The sequence below is a fragment of the Paramisgurnus dabryanus genome, chromosome 8 (genome assembly GCF_030506205.2).
Source record: "Paramisgurnus dabryanus chromosome 8, PD_genome_1.1, whole genome shotgun sequence".
NCBI lineage: Eukaryota > Metazoa > Chordata > Actinopteri > Cypriniformes > Cobitidae > Paramisgurnus > Paramisgurnus dabryanus.
In genome coordinates this window covers 22,034,382-22,054,034 of record NC_133344.1, presented here as the reverse complement: position 1 = coordinate 22,054,034, position 19,653 = coordinate 22,034,382, and the positions used below count along the sequence as shown (strand labels likewise).

General features: G+C 37.2%; 3 protein-coding genes across 4 annotated transcripts; 2 read left to right on the top strand and 1 right to left on the bottom strand.

Moving 5' to 3' along the window:
- Positions 1 to 351: 351 nt before the first annotated feature.
- On the bottom strand, positions 352 to 3,024 carry cryba1a (crystallin, beta A1a). Its single transcript, XM_065279970.2, has 6 exons — positions 2,996 to 3,024; positions 2,182 to 2,248; positions 1,968 to 2,086; positions 1,535 to 1,676; positions 1,174 to 1,316; positions 352 to 781 (listed from the first exon to the last, which is right to left on the bottom strand). The coding sequence occupies exons 1-6, from the start codon at positions 3,022 to 3,024 to the stop codon at positions 634 to 636; spliced, it is 648 nt and encodes a 215-aa protein (XP_065136042.1). The 3' UTR covers positions 352 to 633.
- crybb1l3 (crystallin, beta B1, like 3) lies at positions 2,101 to 9,972 on the top strand. 2 transcript variants are annotated; one of them, XM_065281012.2, is made up of 7 exons: positions 2,101 to 2,829; positions 6,136 to 6,333; positions 6,834 to 6,907; positions 7,056 to 7,171; positions 8,161 to 8,293; positions 8,379 to 8,521; positions 9,173 to 9,972. In XM_065281012.2, exons 3-7 carry the CDS (start codon positions 6,842 to 6,844, stop codon positions 9,339 to 9,341), a joined length of 627 nt encoding a protein of 208 aa, XP_065137084.1. In that variant the 5' UTR covers positions 2,101 to 2,829; positions 6,136 to 6,333; positions 6,834 to 6,841; the 3' UTR covers positions 9,342 to 9,972. The 2 variants fall into 2 exon arrangements, with proteins under 2 accessions (XP_065137084.1, XP_065137083.1); XM_065281011.2 differs by lacking the exon at positions 2,101 to 2,829 and adding an exon at positions 5,028 to 5,164.
- Positions 9,973 to 10,696: 724 nt separating this feature from the next.
- On the top strand, positions 10,697 to 19,102 carry unc119a1 (unc-119 lipid binding chaperone a1). The gene is made up of 5 exons (XM_065280141.1): positions 10,697 to 11,095; positions 17,392 to 17,505; positions 17,684 to 17,783; positions 18,057 to 18,229; positions 18,445 to 19,102. The coding sequence occupies exons 1-5, from the start codon at positions 10,981 to 10,983 to the stop codon at positions 18,555 to 18,557; spliced, it is 615 nt and encodes a 204-aa protein (XP_065136213.1). The 5' UTR covers positions 10,697 to 10,980; the 3' UTR covers positions 18,558 to 19,102.
- The last annotated feature ends 551 nt before the right edge of the window (positions 19,103 to 19,653 follow it).

Genomic DNA, 19,653 nt, shown 5'->3' with positions numbered 1-19,653 from the left:
ATGAAAATTTGAAAAATAGCTTATTGAAATTTGTCTGCCCTTGTGATGGGGATCTTATTATAATAATACCACCTCTTCATCTGCACTATCCAACTACGGCACTGCCATTTAGTGCAGAGATCAGCTCATTTGCATTTTAAAGGACACACCCAAAAACGGCAAAATTTTTGCTCACACCTACAAAGTGGCAATTTCAACATGCTATAATAAATTATCTATATGGTATTTTTTTGAACTAGAACTTCATATGCACTCTGGGGACACCAAATATTTACTTCACATCTTTAAAAAGTCTTGTGAAATGTCCCGCTGCATATATTAAGCACACTCACAATGGGTTGTTATCATGCTTGTACCCTTTATTGATGTCTTTTGCACAGACTGCATCATGACAGCGATGAGGAGCAAAGCTTGAGTCACCTCACTGTGCCACCCGTCTGAGTACTTCCTGACACACTTTTCTTTCGATCGATGGCATGAAGAAAGCCCTGTAAACGTTTGCTGAATTCACCAGATGTTCAGGTCTAGCTGAGCATGACGGTATCAGAATGAAGGGGTGGAGGTGATGAAGAGGTGGAAGAAGAGGAGGAGGAGGAATTGGGGAAGGGAGGAAGGAAGGCAGGCGGCCCGCCCTCACTGCTGAACTCGGCGGAGAGACTGAACTTGGAAGGTCTGAGCGTGGGAGCCCCATTCCCTGTAGTGTTTGTACTCGCCGCCATGGTGGTCACACTCCATGATGTACTGGTAACCACGGTAGCCGGGGTACTGGTAACAAACCCAGCTATTGATAGTGAGAGGACACATGACAAAACCAGACTGAGATTTTTTATATAAACAGTATTTATGTAGCTCAGCTGGTAGAGCCTTGCGTTAGCAGCGCATAAAGTAACTTGTGCCCTTATGAAAATTAACCATGTTTTTTGTGGTAAAAGTGTTGTAACTATGTTTTTTGTGTGTATTGATTACTATTAGCATAATTATTATTTTACTACAGTAACAATGGTGTATGGTTTTTGAAAACTATGGCTATTTTGTAACTATGGTTTAAACTGTATTAAAATCATGGTTAATGTTCGTAAGGGTGGGATTGATTCCAATCGAACACACATACTGATAAAATGTATAGCTTGTATGTACTGTAAGTGACAAAAGAGAGAGAAAACCGGTACTCACGCCCCACTTTGCACCTGCAACGATCCAATCTCGTTGGTGGGCCAACCCATGGCCTGGAGAGAGGGGTAGTCGTCATTCATCTCCCACTGGTGTCCGATAAAGTTTTCCCGTTCAAAAACGATGATCTTTGACTCCTTGTGATTCTGCATAACATTCAGATTGTATTTATGTTTGATAGTTAACAGGAACAACAATTATTTCTATGGCAGAAATCATCCATTTACATGTATGAAAATTATATCAAAATTGTTATCACCATGAAGTTACGCAAACTCATATTTCTTATTAACAGTAAAACACAACAGGAGATATTATCAAAATGTCAAAGCCCATTGATCAGCTGGCCTTATCTCATACTCACAGCAGAGCAGACTGGTCGGAAGGACATTAGCCTCTCGATGTGGTAGGCATTGCTGCCACTCCAAGACTCCCAGCGAGGGTAGTCTCCTCTTTCCAAAATGAACTGCTGACCACAGAAGCTGGAGTGTTCAAAGCCCACCCATCTGTTTAAAACATACACATAGTTGGAGAGCATTGCAAACCATCACTCATCACCTATATGTGTGCATACATAACTGGCTATACTTGTACTTAAAAATATAATGAAATGTCAAAAAAAATTATCTTTGTTACTGAATAAATCGGACAACATTATGATTTTCAGATACTTTTTCACAGAAATATTACGGCTTTTATTAAAAAATTTTTTGAAAAAAGCTGAAAAATTAATGACTTTGGACACCACCTGCGATAATATAATCACTGATATATAGCCATGTGTGTCTGTGACTTACGCGCCACACTCCACCTTTAGGGAGCGGATATTGTCCATGCCACATTCCATGACGTTCTGACAGGCGGAGGTGAACTCCATGCGCTTGCCTTGAAAATTCTCTTGATCGTAAACTGTGAGCTACACCAGAAACATTGAGATGTTTATTTGAGATCTTATCGTTCGTGTCCAGATGTTTTTATTACCGTTGTAACAATCATCAAGCATTTACTTGCCTTCCATGGCCCCATTGGCATGGGATTAGGCAGAGCCATCCTTGAAGATATTTTAATGCTGATAAATCTGAAGAACACAAGAATCTCATTTATGACAATTGTATAAAAAAAGCCCCAGGCAGATAAACAGGGAACAGTTGTTGCCAAATGTCATTGGTGCTAAGGTTTAATTACCAAAGAAAATAAATCACAGATTTTATCAGCTGATTTACAGGATCTCATCCAAACATAACAATGATACTTCTAATTCATTTAAGTATAAAAGACTTATGGTTGACAAAATGATTCATGGGTGAAAAGATGAATTCGATATAAAAACTTTGCACATTGCAAACATGCAAATCTACACAGATACATAGATTAGATTAGACGCTTTATCAGATTTAGCCCAGAACCTTTTGTATGTTAAAATCATACATAAATCTCTTAAAGTTCAATTTAGTTACAGAATGCAATCCCAATTGTTATGCAAAGCAATTTTTAAAAACATTTTACTCTGTATTTTTTCAAAGATGCTACGCTAAATATGCTTGCTTGCTATGCTTGTTTTGGTCTTTAATGGTGTTTATGTGATCTTCCCCCATGTTGAGCTGACTAAAATGAACAGGCTTACATGAAGGGCTTACCTGACCTATCCAACAAACAGCTGTAAGTGCTCAGGGGCTCCACACAACGGTCCCCAGACCTCCAACTAGGGGCTCTATTTATATGTTGCATGACAGGATGGGAAAACTGGCCGCAGGGCGGGCAGGAGTCAGCACTTTGCCCCAGGTCTCATTGTTTTGGACTGAGCCTTTGGCTTTACCCTGCTCACAATGCCATCTGCCGTAGCCAGGGAGGCATTGTGCCTACTGGCATCTGCCACTGGGGTGCATGCCAGGTACAATGATTTCATGCATACCTTTACATATGACTAGTGACAGAGACACAAACATGCTGCATAAATCTGACACCATTCAAGCAAAGATGTAAGAATATGACTACTAGTTTTTGTAAAAACTAAAATATAACCCTAAATATTCAAGGAACAAAATAAAACAGAAATCATACACAAAGTCTAATCTTTACTCTTATCTCAACACAGTGCCAGCCACAGATTGTTTAAGATACCCGCTTTCGCCTCCCTTTACATACCCGCACACACATGCTGTCCATCACATATGCATACACATGCATAGGCCCGTACAAGCAAATCTATTCAACATGCATGTCCTGCCCACTTCTTTGACTTTATGCAAATCAGGTGGCCGGCGCTGAGGATCTGGTGCAGAACTGAGGACCATGGTGAATGTAAATAAATATAATGTAAATAAATAAACAAGTTTAATTAAGCAGCTGCATGGAGGTTTGACTTGGGCATTGGGAACATCTTTCTTTAAAGATGCAAACATGTTGTTTTAATATACAGTACTGTGCAAAAGTCTTAGGCCACCATGCCACAATTAGATGTGTTGTTTTAATTGTTTCTCAGTCTCTTTAATAGAATACATCCAGAAAATACAAGAAATGTTTATATAGTATTAAAAACTGTATAAAAATGTAAACTAATGTGTCAAGTTTTTAGGGTAAACAACTCCCCTTCCACATGAGCAATATACCTAAATAAAATTAAATCCTAATTTCTATTAAGTCTTTTTACTTCAAGATGTGTTTAGTGCCAAGAGAGGTCACACTAAACACAGACGATGCCTAAAGAAGACAATTAGTACCGAAAATGTATTTTTTAATTTCTTTGTACATATTTCCTGTATTTTCTGTTTGTACCTTAATAAAATAGATTGAAAAATGAATATGGATGGACATTGAAACTTCTAAAATAACAAGTCTGGTGGTGGTGGCGTAAGACTTTTGCACAGTACTGTAGTCAAATGTTTGGCACTGTGTGGGTTAAATGTAGCACTAGTTATTAGGGGTCAAGCACCGAAGGTGCTGAGACACCTATTGGAATTGTTAGTATTATTATTATTATTCTGCCGTTTCTTAGTCATAGGCGTCTATGGCAGCCCTATGAACCGTACATAGGAAAATGATGAAATTTGGCACAGTTGTAGAGGTGATCATAAATAGTCATGTGACCAAAAATGGGGTGTCTAGCAGTAACTCTATAGCGCCACCAGCAGTGCAAAAAATCAATGTTCAAACTGTCATAAATAGTGAACCATTTGATCTATGAAAATTCTACTTAGTACACGTGATTGCTCTCATCCCGCTTATTGAATTTGATACTTTACAGTAAGACTCCACCCATTACAGTAACGGCCATTTTGAAATGTACAGTATTTAGTTTTTTCGCTACTCCTCCTTCAAATGTGGTTCAATTCTTATGAGATTTGGCACAGGTGATCTTTGGAGTGAGCCGCATAAAAATGACTGAACAGAATTTTGATATTTATCTTTGTTCAAAAGTAATAAATGCGCAAACTTAACGAGGTTGACGCAAAAATGGTTCTGAAGCTGTAGCTCGGTCATTCTTTGATCAATTGAAATGAAATTTGGTACACTTCATGTCGACCATGAACTTGGGGTCCATGCCAAATTTGGTGACAGCGCCACCTATGGGTAATGAGATAGGAAAATAGGCTATTTTTGCCCATAACTTCTGAACTGTTTGTCAGAAAATTATGATCTTGATGTCTATGGATTGCTTACCTCATGCCGCATCTGTCGATGTGTATTATGCCGGGTTTGACCAAACCGCCTGTCCGCCATTTTGAAATTTGACATAAATTGTTATATTTTTTGAACTATTGGACATATCTGCGCAAAAATTGATAAGGAGCTTTGACATGATATCCTGAAGGTACCTGAGAAGTCAGAATACAGCGCCACCTAGGGTTTATAAACTAATTTGACATATGTTAATCCTTGTAGCTTTCTAATCTCTTTTCTGCTGCCTCATGAGCTGTGTCATCTGAGTGGCGCATCAAGTTAATCATATGTATTGAGATTCTGAGTTCCTGGGTTTGAATCCCACCTGAGTCAGGTATTTTGTTCTTCCTCATCAGTTCTTCTCAACCTGTCTGTAGTTCAAATGTGTTCTATTTTTCCATGTTTGCTGTTGTTGCTCTGCATTGTGGTGGTTCTTGCTGTGCTTTCTGTGCTTTGTGTGCTTTGTGTGCATGCTGTACTTTGGGAGTTTGCTGTGCTTTGTGTGCTGGTTGTGCTTTGTGAGCTTGCTGTGCTTTGTGAGCTTGCTGTGCTTTGTGTGCTTGCAGTGCTTTTTTTGTTGCTATGCTTTGTGTGCTTGCTGTGCTTTGTGTGCTTACTGTGCTTTGTGTGCTTGCTGTGCTTTGTGAGCTTGCTGTGCTTTGTGAGCTTGCTGTGCTTTGTGAGCTTGCTGTGCTTTGTGAGCTTGCTGTGCTTTGTGAGCTTGCTGTGCTTTGTGAGCTTGCTGTGCTTTGTGTGCTTGCTGTGCTTTGTGAGTTTGCTGTGCTTTGTGAGCTTGCTGTGCTTTGTGAGCTTGCTGTGCTTTGTGTGCTTGCTGTGCTTTGTGAGTTTGCTATGCTTTGTGAGATTACTGTGCTTTGTGTGCTTGCTGTGCTTTGCGTGCTTGCTGTGCTTTGTGTGCTTGCTGTGCTTTGCGAGCTTGCTGTGCTTTGTGTAATTGCTGTGCTTTGTGTGCTTGCTGTGCATTGTGAGCTTGCTGTGCTTTGTGTGCTTGCTGTGCATTGTGAGCTTGCTGTGCTTTGTGTGCTTGCTTTGCTTTGTGTGCTTGCTGTGCTTTGTGAGCTTGCTGTGCTTTGTGTGCCTGCTGTGATTTGTGTAATTGCTGTGCTTTGTGTGCTTGCTGTGCATTGTGAATTTGCTGTGCTTTGTGTGCTTGCTGTGCTGTGTGTGCATTGCGCCGAAGGTGCTTGACCCCGTGTTGCTGCTTGCAGCTATATTGTTTTATTTGCATTTGTCATAAAAACTTAACTCAAAGTTAAGACCCCAGTTTTTGTGATTCGTATCCAGCCAGAAAAATGCTGAATCTTCATACAACGAAAGCTGAAGCTGCACCCAACAATGAGTCTTCCTTTTGCTCTCAATGGAGAGGCCTGCGGCCATTCTACTAAGTCAGCACATTACTGGCTGCTCTACAAAAAAAGTGAATGAATGAGAGACTGGGAAAGAGTTGAAGAGATACGGGCCGTGCTCTTTCTGCTGATGGAGGTAGACATCAGACATCCAGCCGTGGCCTGGAACAAAGCAATGAGCATAGTCAGCTGGGTCACACAGATAAGCCTGCACTCCAAACGGCCAGCATTTTTATCCAATAGCCTGGTCTCGTTCTGCCCCAGATGTACAGCTATATATATATGTATATATAACCCATCCGAAGTAAGTTCGGATTTTGGCATCCCTACCTATCTATTCCATTGCTCTGTTCCTGACTGTTTTGGTACGGTGAGATTAAATTGGGGAAGGGCTTTCTAGAGGTGATTAAAGTATATGTTGCACCTAAGTGGGGGTAAACCTTGACTGCGTGAATAAACAGTTACTTAAATAGAAAATTTGTGAACAATTTACCTATAAAAGTATCATCAGTACTTCTCTATAGCTCAATTTTGAGTAAATTTTTTTAAAGCATAGCTGACTGTAACAAACAAGATTTTATTATCTTCATTTATTTGTTTTAGTAAATTCCCTCTCTTTTTTCTTTGTTCTGACAGCTTTAGCCATGTCTCACACTGCTCTACAGGGAAGCATGGGTAGTCGCCATGCCACAGGAATGAGCTCACATAAAGTAAGTCAATCCTTTCCCATGATGCTCTTGCTTGAATGCAATCATGCTCATTTAATATCCAAAAAATATGCTTTACCAAGCCTTCAGAACACTGGAAATATATAAAAAGCACCTGCTTTGGCTGTACTGATTCGATATGTGTGATCAGATTTATCTGTTTGAGAACGAGAATTTCCAAGGGCGCATGATGGAGCTGAATGGAGAGTGTCAAAATATCTGTGAGCGGTTAAACCGAGTGGGATCTATCAGAGTGGAGTGTGGGCCGTAAGTACAGAATTAAAGGAATCACATTCACTTTAAAAGTAACTAAGTAGAAGAACCATTGTTGGTTCCTGAAAGAACCATTTAGTCTAAGGTCTTAAGAAGAACCCTTTCGTACCTTTTTATAATTCAAAGCACAGGGTTTTTTTTACAAAAAGGTTATTTGATGTTACATGTAAATTGTTCTTCTATGGCATCGCAAAGCATCTTTATTTTTAAGAGTATTTCAATTACACAAATAAGAGTTTTCAAATTGGCCTTGTTGATCTTGGGCAAAAATTAATCGCGATTAATCGCATACAAAATAAAAGTGATTTATGGCATAATATATGAGTGTGTGCTGTGTTTAAGTATTATGTATATATAAATACACACACATTCATGTATGTATTTAAGAAACATTTAATATTTTTATATATTCTATATTATATATAAATAAAAATGATATATAACTAAAATAAATTCTAAAATAAATATATGTATGTGTGTGTGGTTAAATATGCATAATAACACAATACACACACATATATTATGCAAATAATAAATTTATTTGTATGCGATTAATCGCGATTAATCTTTGCCCAGCCATAATTCTATTCACAATTCCTTTTATATTCGTTGCCTAAAGATGCTCGAACTGCCAATTGGTTGATGTCCTCAGAGCAACATATTGTGTTGACCCAAGGACAACATTTTTCTAAATACAACCTAAACCCACCACAAACCCTAACCATAACCAAACCCTAAAATCAGAGGGAGATGATAAGTGAAAAACAATTGTCTACAAACAGCTAATCCTGCTTGTAAGCTTAAACTTAAAACAAACTATAAACTTAATTCTGAAATCTGATTGGTTGATTGAAATGTTGTCCCAGGGTCAACATAATGTTGCCCTGAGGACATCAACCACTTGGCAAAATCAGGAGAGTCGCCTAAAGATGTCGAGACTTGAGTAATTATGTGACCATATATGAGTGTCCTTTATACTGCAGATGGGTAGGTTATGATCAGCAGAACATGTCTGGTGAGATGTTCATTTTGGAGAAAGGAGAATATCCACGCTGGGACACTTGGTCAAATAGTTACCGCTCTGATCACCTGATGTCTGTGCGTCCTGTTCGAATGGTAGGTCAAACAGTCTTTTTAAATTGCTTTGAAGAACCTATGACCACTACAACTCTCTGTCTCTCTGTCGTCCTTCCCCATGTAGGACCCAAAAGACCATAACATCTGTCTGTATGACTGTGTGAACTTTGATGGTCGTAAGATGGAGGTTTCTGATGAGGATGTTCCAAGTTTGTGGTGTTATGGCTTTCAGGACAAAGTAGCAAGCATTCAAGTAAATGGTGGAACGTAAGTCATTTATCTTCCCCTTAATAGGATAGTTCACCCAAAAATAAAAATTCTGTCATCATTTACTTACTCTCATGTTGATACAAATCTGTATAAATTTCTTTGTTCTGATGAACACAAAGGAAGATATTTTGAGGAGTGTTTGTAACTAAACTGATCAGAAGCACCATTGACTTTAATGGTATTATTTTTTCCTACTGGATGTCAATAGGGTTTCTGATGTCAATATATTCCTTTGTGTTCATCAGAACAAAGAAATTTATACAGATTTGTAACAACATGAGAGTAAGTAAATCATGACAGAATTTTTATTTTTTGGGGGTTAACTATCCCTTTAATTTAGTATTTCAACATTTACATTAAAGGCGGGGTGCATGATCTCTGAAAGCCAATGTTGACATTTAAAGTCACTTAAACAAACATGCCCCAATAGAATCTGGACCTTTTTTTGATAGACCCGCCCCACACATAAACAACCCAGGCAACAATGTCGCTTAGTAGACATGCACTGCTGATTATCTACAAGTGGTTTTGGAAGTTGGCCCGACTCAAGCGTTTTTCAGAAATCATGCACTCCACCTTTAATGCATATTTTAAACTAACTTCTAGCTACACATTAGTGGAATTACTTATCATTACTTTCATACCCAGGTGGGTTGGATATCAGTACCCTGGTTACCGTGGATACCAGTACCTGCTTGAGTGTGGACCCTACAAGCACTGGAACGAATGGGGCGCCAGTTTCCCCCAGATCCAGTCTGTGCGTAGAGTAAGAGACATGCAGATGCATCACAGAGGATGCTTTGAGATGAAGGCATAAACAATAACAGCATATTATAGGAGCATAAACAGGTGGATACATTGAAATCCTGCAGGAAGAACCATTGTGAAATGTAATCTTCAAAGAGCTGCTCATAATAGACAGTGATGATGAACTCCATTAGCTTGTGTTGTGTTGGGTTATGGCATGCATGTGTTTACCACAAGGCACAACCTTATTTACAAAGACATTTAATGTTTAACCTCTTAGATAAAATCATCAAACAGGAGAATATTTAATATGTGCAGCTTTAATGCGATGCTTTGTTTAATAGTTTTACTTTAATTTAGACAGCCCTTCTTTTATCAACCCTCTTATATGATTTTATAGATCTGTTTAAACTTTATTTTTATTTTACATTTTTAGATTAGATTTTTAAACCTGCCATAATGAACTTAGCTCATTCTTAATCCAAGCTTTCAACATAACCCAACCTGCTTCTAGTTGTTGGCATGTACACTTCATGTTTTATTACATCCTTTGGATGCTCAACAAAATATGTGATGATCCTTTACAGAGGAAGTACTGCATCCCTCCCATAGACATATTTTGAACCCACATTATTTCTGACTATAGAGATGATCCTGTCACACTTTTCTCAGGGATGCTGGCATCTAACACATTTCCAACAACCAGAAATAAACAATTTCAAAAGCAGAATTGTTGTAAGATATTCTATGCACCATTTTGCTCTACTTAACCTTATTTAAAACATGGCTACTAATTGGAAAAAACAAATGATATAAGTAAATAAATATATACCAAAATTGTAAAACAGTAAATACATATATATATATATATATATATATATATATATATATATATATATATATATATATAAATAAATAAAACATAAAATACAATCCAAAAGTATGTTTTAATCAGAATTTCTTTCATCTCTCAGATAATATACACTCACAGGTTTAGTTTAAAGGAGACATACCATGACATACCAGACTTTTTCCAAGTTTATGTGTTATAATTGGGTCCCCAGTGTTTCTATCAACCTAGAAAATGTGAAAAAATAACAACCCAGTAACTTAGTTTTGCTAAAAATAGGTAATTGAAATTTGGCTCCCCTTGTGATGTCACCCATGGCACTGCCATAGTGCAGAGATCAGCTCATTTGCATTTAAAAGGTCACACCCAAAAATGGCAAATTTTTGCTCACACCTACAAAGTGGCAATTTTAACATACTATAATAAATTAAATATGGGATATTTTGAGCTAAAACTTCATATTTGTACTAGGGGACACCAAAGATTTATTTGACATTTTTAAAAAGTCTGGTAAAATGTCCCCTTTAAGAAACTCAGATCCTGAGATTCTTCAAAGAACATCGTGAGTCATTGATATTAAAACAATAGCAACTTGACAGAATGGTCTGTGTACTTTCTTTCGCATTAAGTGAATGCTGTTCATCACTGTCTTTGGTTCTGCTTACTTCAAGTGGTTGCTCAAATAGGCTACATTTAGTAGACTGTGGATTTGGTAAGAAGACTGGCTGGGGGAGGTGAATTGGCTATTCTGGTAACCGTACAGGCAGGCAGCATAAAGGAAACAAACAAACAGCGTCTGCCAGAGAGGTTGGGTGCGAAAGAGGAAACGGCAGCGTGGCATTTTAACGCGCATTTAGAGATGAAAGTGAAGCAAGTCTGCGACGCAGGTGTCCCGTGTACGACTGAAGAGGATCTGGTAAAACATTCAGTGATCACGCCGGAGGATGTACTGGGGCTGCAGAAAATCACTGACAGTAAGTTGCGCGCCATAAATATCTAAAAAGCTTAATCATATAACCGCACGAGCTGACGCGCAAATATCTGCAAACGTACACAACTGCACATTGCCAGTGAGAAAAGGCAGTTTTGCATTGTGCGTATTTTGTCCTCCGACGTGATTCTACGAAATGTTATTAGAGCGTAATCGGTGTTCGAATGCATGCGGCGCTGCGCAGACCGCTCGGTGTATGACATCAAACTATCGCGCAAGCTAAGCTTTCAGATCGCTCTCACGGTACTTTTGTGTCATACTCTGACGGTCTGCACACCGCTGCATGCAGTCAAACGTTGAATCACAACAATAATGTGGTTCAGTCGTCGGTAAATAAACAAAATTGCTATTTCTATAAATTGAGCCCCTGGTTGACGATAAATATGTAATAAGTTGACAGATAAATGCGATGGTCGGTTATTTTCCAGTTAACTTTGGGCTGTCTGTGACTGCTGAACTGTGAAATTTGCATTTCGTTATTCATTGATTTATGTCACAGTGTAGGGCTGAATGGATCATTACTCAGTTAAATATATAAGATTAAAATGCATTCCCTTTACATGAAGTAATATTTCATGGTACCATTGCTTATCAACAGGTGTTTTAATCATATGGAATAAAAGTATTTCTTTTCTAAGACCTAAAGGCATATTTTCATATGCTTGAATTTGTGTTGTGCAACTGTTTTATTTTGTGAATACTGGAAAAATGATGAAAAGTCTTGGTAACACTTTATTTTACGACCCGCAAAGTACCGCGTAATTAAACCGAATTTACAGCGTACCTATTTGTAACAACAGAGTACCTCTACAGTACGTACTTGTAGTTATAAGGGAATAATATTTTAAGTTTGGGGTAATAAGGGGGTAAGAATATATGGTAAATTATTCTCTAAGTATTTCATAACTACAGGGTACCTATTGTAATATTACGTGGTATGTATGACTTACGTCTATGGGTAATATGGTCTATGTGTAATAGTTTTTTTTTTTCATATTTGCTACTTACCTGATGAAGTGTTTTGTATAGCCTACAGTTGATGTCTACAAGCCACGTCGGCAAATAAAATATAACACACAATAAAGATAATAGCAACTTGTACCTCTTTGATCTGTATATGTATACAGGAGTTACCAGGTAACTCTTATATTTGCGGGCTGTAAATTGAAGTGGGGCTTATTCCCCGATTGTTCTGTGTATGTACCAGGTAACTCTTATATTTGCGGGCTGTAAATTGAAGTGGGGCTTATTCCCCGCTTGTTCTGTGTATGTACCAGGTAACTCTTATATTTGCGGGCTGTAAATTGAAGTGGGGCTTATTCCCCGCTTGTTCTGTGTATGTACCAGGTAACTCTTATATTTGCGGGCTGTAAATTGAAGTGGGGCATATTCCCCGCTTGTTCTGTGTATGTACCAGGTAACTCTCATATTTGCGGGCTGTAAACTAAAGTGGTGCTTTGTTCACCTCTTGTTAATAAATGTTATAGGGTAAATATCATAAACATACAGAATATTGTTATTTTTATTTTAAAACAACTTATTTCAAAACATCTTTAAAACACTATTAAGCCAACACTTAATGTTTATTATCACATAACTTTTATTTAAAATAAAAAGTCATGACAATTTTTCATTGTTTTTGCGGCTTGGCTTCCTCTGTTGGTGTTCTTGTCCACTCGGATGATGAGTTGATGTCGTCTCACAAATGCTGTTCTGCATTACATATAAAAAACATAAATGAAAGCCTTCAGTAAATGTTTCTTCACTGTGCCTTGACAGAAACAGAGTTTTCTAAGCCAGTTACGTTTATAAATTTTAGGCTTACTTATGTGCTAGCTAACCTGCTACCGTTAGCTAGCAACTTTCTTGAAAAACATTGTTTGAAATGCGTGAGTCATGTATTAACAAAACCAGTCACCTTATCCAGCATGCGGATCCTGCTCACATCACTCGCAGCTGTACTCCACAGTGTAGAACGTTTTTAAAACCTCTTAAAGAAATTTCACCTCAGGATCGCGTTCCAGCAAACCTCCTGCAGACGGCCGCGCGCTCTACACCTGCGCAGTAACCTACGCATGTAGTCGTCTTTTGCTTTAGCGGGAGCTGATATCTGCTGTTGTTTCATTCTGGTTTGCCATTGCATAAATTATATTTGGCTAAAATACTTGTGTTTACAGTAAATAAATTGCAAAGCACCACTTCAAATATGTCCGCAAATGTAGGAGTTTCCTGGTAAATAGGGAATAAGTTGCTATTTTTATTGTACTTACCTTAAAAAAAAGATAACCACATTAAATCAGCTTGACTTTTGTTATTAAAAGCAAGTAATATAGGCTACTAAAATAAAAGTGATATGCTGTTATATTTATTTGCCGATGTGGCTCGTAGACATTGACTGTATACAACATTCAGTAGTCAATATGAAAAATTCACAATAAAAAATAAATAAAACATAATTTCCCCATAGACTTGACTAAGTCATACATACCACGTAATATTACAATAGGTACCCTGTTGTTATAAAATACTTAGAGTATAAATAATTTATAATTCTTCATATTCTTACCCACTTATTACCCCAAACTTAAAATATTATTCCCTTATACCTACAGGTTACCTACCCTGTTGTTACAAATAGGTACGCTGTAAATTCGGTTTAATTACGCGGTACTTTGCGGGTCGTAAAATAAAGTGTTACCAAAGTCTTTGCTTTATGTTATTCAACTATTTGAAGAAAAGTTAAAGGTGTTTTATCAAATTTTAGACGTTTGCTTTTTGCTCCTCCTACATGAAAATACTACTGGCACTACAACAAAGGCACTCAGAGATCAAATCTGTTAAATGCAAATGCCAGATACCAAATAAGTTCAGTTCATCAATATGAGAACAGTTTTTAAAAAAACTGGCTTTCAAAACCGCCACAACTTACTGAAAAACATTTGCATTACTGTTACATTTATGACTTTGCACGTTTTATGGCACAAGTCCATAAAAATCAACAGTGAATATTTCACTAGGGAATAATGATAAATATAAAAAAAGTATAGCAAGTTTAGTTAGTAGCCTATTATACACTTTTATTACATATATTATCACAAAAGGTATATAAAGGGTACATTAAGAGTAGCCTAGTGCTGAGACACCACTAACAGGTTTAATTTTTATGTCAAACATTCAGGTGTCTGACTAATGCATTGGATTAAAAAACACTGGATTAATACAAACAGCTGATTATGTTATGGGGTTATAGTCAGCTATGCTAAAGGAAGGTGAACTGTATTGTGGCTGATTTATGAAATAATGACTAACAAGTTGCTTTTGTTATCATTTATTAATTTCTCTTATTAAAAATTACATAAATGTTTTACTCTAACTGCTCTTTAAGCTTTGAGCATTTCTTCTCAAAGGATAAGACGTTTTTGTTTAGATGTGCATGTTAAGCCTGATATAGCTGGATAAACCTGTGTGGTCTGGTGAATAATGTTGGATCAATCATAATCATAATATGTTTGTTATAATGCAGTCCTATTGTTTACCCAAAAAAAGCAGGTTGGTAGTAGAAGACATGTGTTGCTGTAGGATCATAATAGTGGATTGAAAACTAGATATATTCATGATAAACAAATTATATAATGTAAAAAAATCTTGTAATTATCAGATAATAATAATCTAATAATTTGAATAATAATTCAAATAAATCTAATATTTTATTAAAAGTATCACATAAAGAGTTCCAAAACCAGATAACTCCGTTTTTTGATTGTGCATTTCAAATAATATATCACATATCAATAAAACTGCAGCTGGTTTGTTTTGATTTAAGCCTTCATAACAAAAAAGCACAGTAAAACACAATAAAAACATGATAACATAATAATAAACATGTTTTGAAAATTATCTGGTTTTGGAACCAAACTCTTCACATATACTACATTAGCAATGGTCCTGGTAAAAAGTACCTTGTATGCAAATAATCTTTTCTTAAATGTTTAATGAAGATATCTATTTTTTTATATTTAATATATTATTATTGAAAAAAGTTTTAGTGTTAATGCGGCATTTTAGAGGGCTACCTTTATTTACTGTGTCAATATCCACTGCACTTTTTGTGTAAACCATGAATCAGACTTCCAATAGAAAATTGTATTAAATAAACACAACATGCCACTGTTACTTAGCAGATACACACTTTTCTTTGTCTCTGCCTTGCACACTTAAAAGGCAGATAAGCTAAAAATATCTCAAGTGAGTGGCTAAACCCACTTTGCCCATCTGTTTAAAGTAAGCTTGGGCTGTGAATGGGTGGGACTTCTTGTTTAGGTCTATAATGCTACTTTGCAGTATAAAGTTTATTACTGTATTTAGAAATGAAACAAAAATATCTATATGTGTCTGTAGTGATGAGGTCACATCAATCTTATCTGAATAGAAATTGTTCTCTTAAAGATTAAAGTATAGCATCTCCCATGTGGTGGTGAATAATGTAAGCCTCTTAGGATAAAGTCCAGCAGATGGAGAGGACAGTTAACACAGCTGATTCATATAACTCAAAAGTCTCTTCTGGGAGTCTGGCACAAAAAACAAGGATACAGTTTAATTAAAGTTCCAATGTACTGTGGGATGAACACCGCATTGTTTGACAGAAATTTCACAAAAACAAGAAGCTAAACATGTCACATATCTTTGGAAAGTTGAGATTCTTATGATTGAATGATGTAAACCCTTTTAAGATACAATCAACACAGCAGGTACAATTAGTGTCATTTTTAGCCATTTTTTTGAAATGCTAAGGGGTTAACAGAACTTTTAGGAGTGTTATTTGTTAAAAGGAAACTAAAAATATGCTCATTTTCCAGCTCCCCTACCATTTACCATTTTGGAATCCATTCAGCTGATCTCCGGGTCTGGCGCTAGCACTTTTAGCATAGCTTAGCACAATTCATTGAATCAGATTAGACCATTAGCATCGCGCTCAAAAATAACCAAAGAGTTTTAATATTTTTCCTATTTAAAACTTGACTCTTCTGTAGTTACATTGTGTACTAAGACCGACGGAAAATTTAAACGTGCGATTTTCTAGGCAGATATGGCTAGGAACTATAATCTCATTCTGGCGAAATAATCAAGGACTTTGCTGCCGTAACATGGATGCAGCAGGCGTAATAATATGACGCACCGCTGTAAATAGTCCTCTTAGTAACTTTCAATAGCAGGGGACTATTTTCAGTGTGTAGTATCATTGTGCCTCCTGTAGCCATGTTACGGCAGCAAAGTCCTTGATTATTACGCCAGAATGAGAGTATAGTTCCTAGCCATATCTGCCTAGAAAATCACAACTTTTAAGTTTCTGTCGGTCTTAGTGCATGATGTAACTACAGAAGAGTCAAGTTTTAAATAGGAAAAATATCATAAATCTTTGGTTATTTTTGAGCGTGATGCTAATGGTCTAATTACATTCAATGGATTATGCTAAGCTATGCTAAAAGTGCTAGCACCAGAATCGAATGTTTAACTCTAGGGGAGCTGGAAAATGAGGATATTTTCAAAAAAAGTGGAGTGTCCCTTTAAGCCACAAAATATAAATGTAGGCTATTAAGGGAAGAAGTAATTGTTCTTGTAAGAAGCAAACAGTTTTCTTGTAATTCTAATAATTTTATATCATTTTAACTTGCTCCCCTTTCACTAATGCATGACTAAAGTTGGCCAAACATGAAGAAATTGTAAAATATAGCTGTTTGTATGTTTTATCAATGTTATATTATTGTGTTGTCTGAGCGCACACCCCTATCTGTAATGCTTGAACAGTATCAGCTTTTGGAAGTGATGTCATCAGGAGAATATGTATTTATCATCAATATCATTTACATACAACATCAGAGAAAACAGAAATAGCTCTTTTTGTCCCTGCAGTCTTTCACATGAGGTTACGGCTCTCATCAACCCTTGAGGCATGTGTTTGATGGCTCTCTTGATGCATGTGACCTACTGTATATCTCACAGATACATGTCAAAAAATATGGTTAGCATAGTGTTTCAAAGTGATGGTACTCTGGAGAAAATCCCACAGCTGGTAAAATGGTGTTTTATTATCTATAAATGTTGGCTGTCATGGTCACTTGCTGGATTTTATCTTTTGCATCCGTCAGATGAAGGCACACTAGCTTTCATGAATCTCAATTTTTTTTTTTCGCATGCACATTTTCTTGTTTTGTGTGTAATGCAAGTGAAGTGGGCATGTCATAAACTCTGTGTATTTTTTGTTTTGTTTTGTTTCCACAGACTACCTCTGCGGTCCGAAGCAGAACGTACACAGCATCGACTTCACCAGGTTCAAAATCAGAGACATGGAGACCGGCACAGTCCTTTTTGAAATCTCCAAACCCCCAGCCACAGGTAATGCATAGGCCTGGACTCTCAAATTCAATCCTATCTCCATCATCACTCCAACTTAATAGGATGTTCATTTAAATGCAAGTCTTTTTCCCCACAAAGCCCTGATTTCCATTTAGATGCAGTGCATTCCATAAGAGCCCTTCAAATGCTCATTCACCATGGCCTTTGTGATTCACAGAGAGTTTCGAGGACACAAAAGACTTTGACCCTAACGCTGGACGCTTTGTGCGTTACCAGTTCACCCCTGCATTCCTTCGACTACGGCAGGTTGGTGCCACGTAAGTATGAAGTATGTTCAGCAATCAGTGTCAGAATTAAACTTGATTCTCATAAAGTTGCGCTCGAATCCTTTTGATTTAATCTTTAATACTTACATTTTTAAGTGGCAGCATCCTGGCCGGGAAATAAAGACTTGTTCTAGCCAATACTTCACCTGTACATGCCAATAACTATTAATGTGTATTGCTTATTAAACAAGTATGTTTTGGGTCTCTTTTCAGACACAAGTTTAAATGTAGTTGCTGCGTTTTTCTAAATCAACTTTTTAACAGGGTGGAGTTCACTGTGGGAGATGTTCCCATAAACAACTTTCGAATGATCGAGAGACATTATTTTCGTGGACAGCTGCTGAAAAGCTTTGACTTTGAGTTTGGCTTCTGCATCCCCAGCAGTAAAAACACATGCGAACACATCTACGAGTTTCCACCTCTTTCTGAAGAAATAAGTAAGTGTCTTTAGCCGTCACTCGGTTTGAGATGCACAGACATCATACACCCCTTCAAGGCAATCGACGTACAGAAATGTAATACCCATTCATGTTAATGTATGGTTTTCACAGATGTAAAAATGTCTCATACGTAATAGGATGATGATTGGTGTGGGACTGTGCTGGTGTTTCATTTACATATTTGTCATTGTGTTTCTTGCATCTTTCCATAGTGCACGAAATGATTCGTCACCCATATGAGACACAGTCTGACAGCTTTTACTTTGTGGATAACAAGCTTGTTATGCACAATAAGGCAGATTATTCCTACAGCGGTGGACCATAAAGAACACAGAGTTTTAATGGACTGACACAGCAAAGTCCCATCTCAGGGTGTGTGTGTGTGCATGTGTAAGTGTGCACGCATGAGACAAGGTGCCAGAATGGGCCTGTATTAGGTGTGGATATTTTGTGTACAGTTTTTGAGAATAATTTTAGAGTATTATATAGACAAACAGTTTCTCTTTAAACTGTGTTTCTCTTCAAGTATATAAGCGTGCAGGTACGCATTTATTGCATGTTGATTTAAAGGAGGATCAGTCTTTTATGTATTTTTTAAAGACCAAAGCCAGTAATTCTACAGTATGAACCTCCATTTACATACTTCCATTGGTTGTCAAATTTTTTGCACTGGTTGAATCAGTGTATGTGTTTTGAAAAACAAAAAAATGTATACAGAATAGTGATAGACCGATATATCGTCCGGCCGATATATCGGGCCGATATTTGCGAGTTTTATGTGTATCGGCATCGGCCGATATGTGGCTGCCGTGTTTGCCGATTTTTTTCCGGCATTATTTAGAGACAGAGTGCTGTAAGTCGCAAGCGATTGCAGGTCATGTGACTAAAAACAACCAACCTTTCCATGACAACATCAAAAGATGGTTCCATAGCACCCCACCTGTTTTTACTATTTGTTAAATATAGTTTTTTTAAGTTCTATACATATTACTTTTTTAAAATTGAGACTTGTAACATTTGGCATCATCGTGTCATTTTTATGATGTAAATTGAGTGAGCAAAAGCAGTATCGGCTCCAAATATCGGCTCAAGAAAATCGGCAGCCTGTTTCGGTCATCGGCTAATGCTGATGAAACAAAAATCGGCATCGGCACTGAAAAATCCATATCGATACAGAACAATACGCAGTGCATTTGGACCATTCAGGAAGAACTCTGTAAGACGCTTAGTGAGATGTATTTTCAGTTTTTAAAGATATTTTATTATTTAATTGGTTTTACAAACTTTGCCCAATAGTAATTTTTCACATCATATTTTTCTTCAATATAATGCAGCCCTACATTACACCCATTCTTCTTCGATTTGGTCTTTATGTAAAGAGATGAAGAGGGGGTTTTGGATTCTTAGAGCTTGGGCCAATT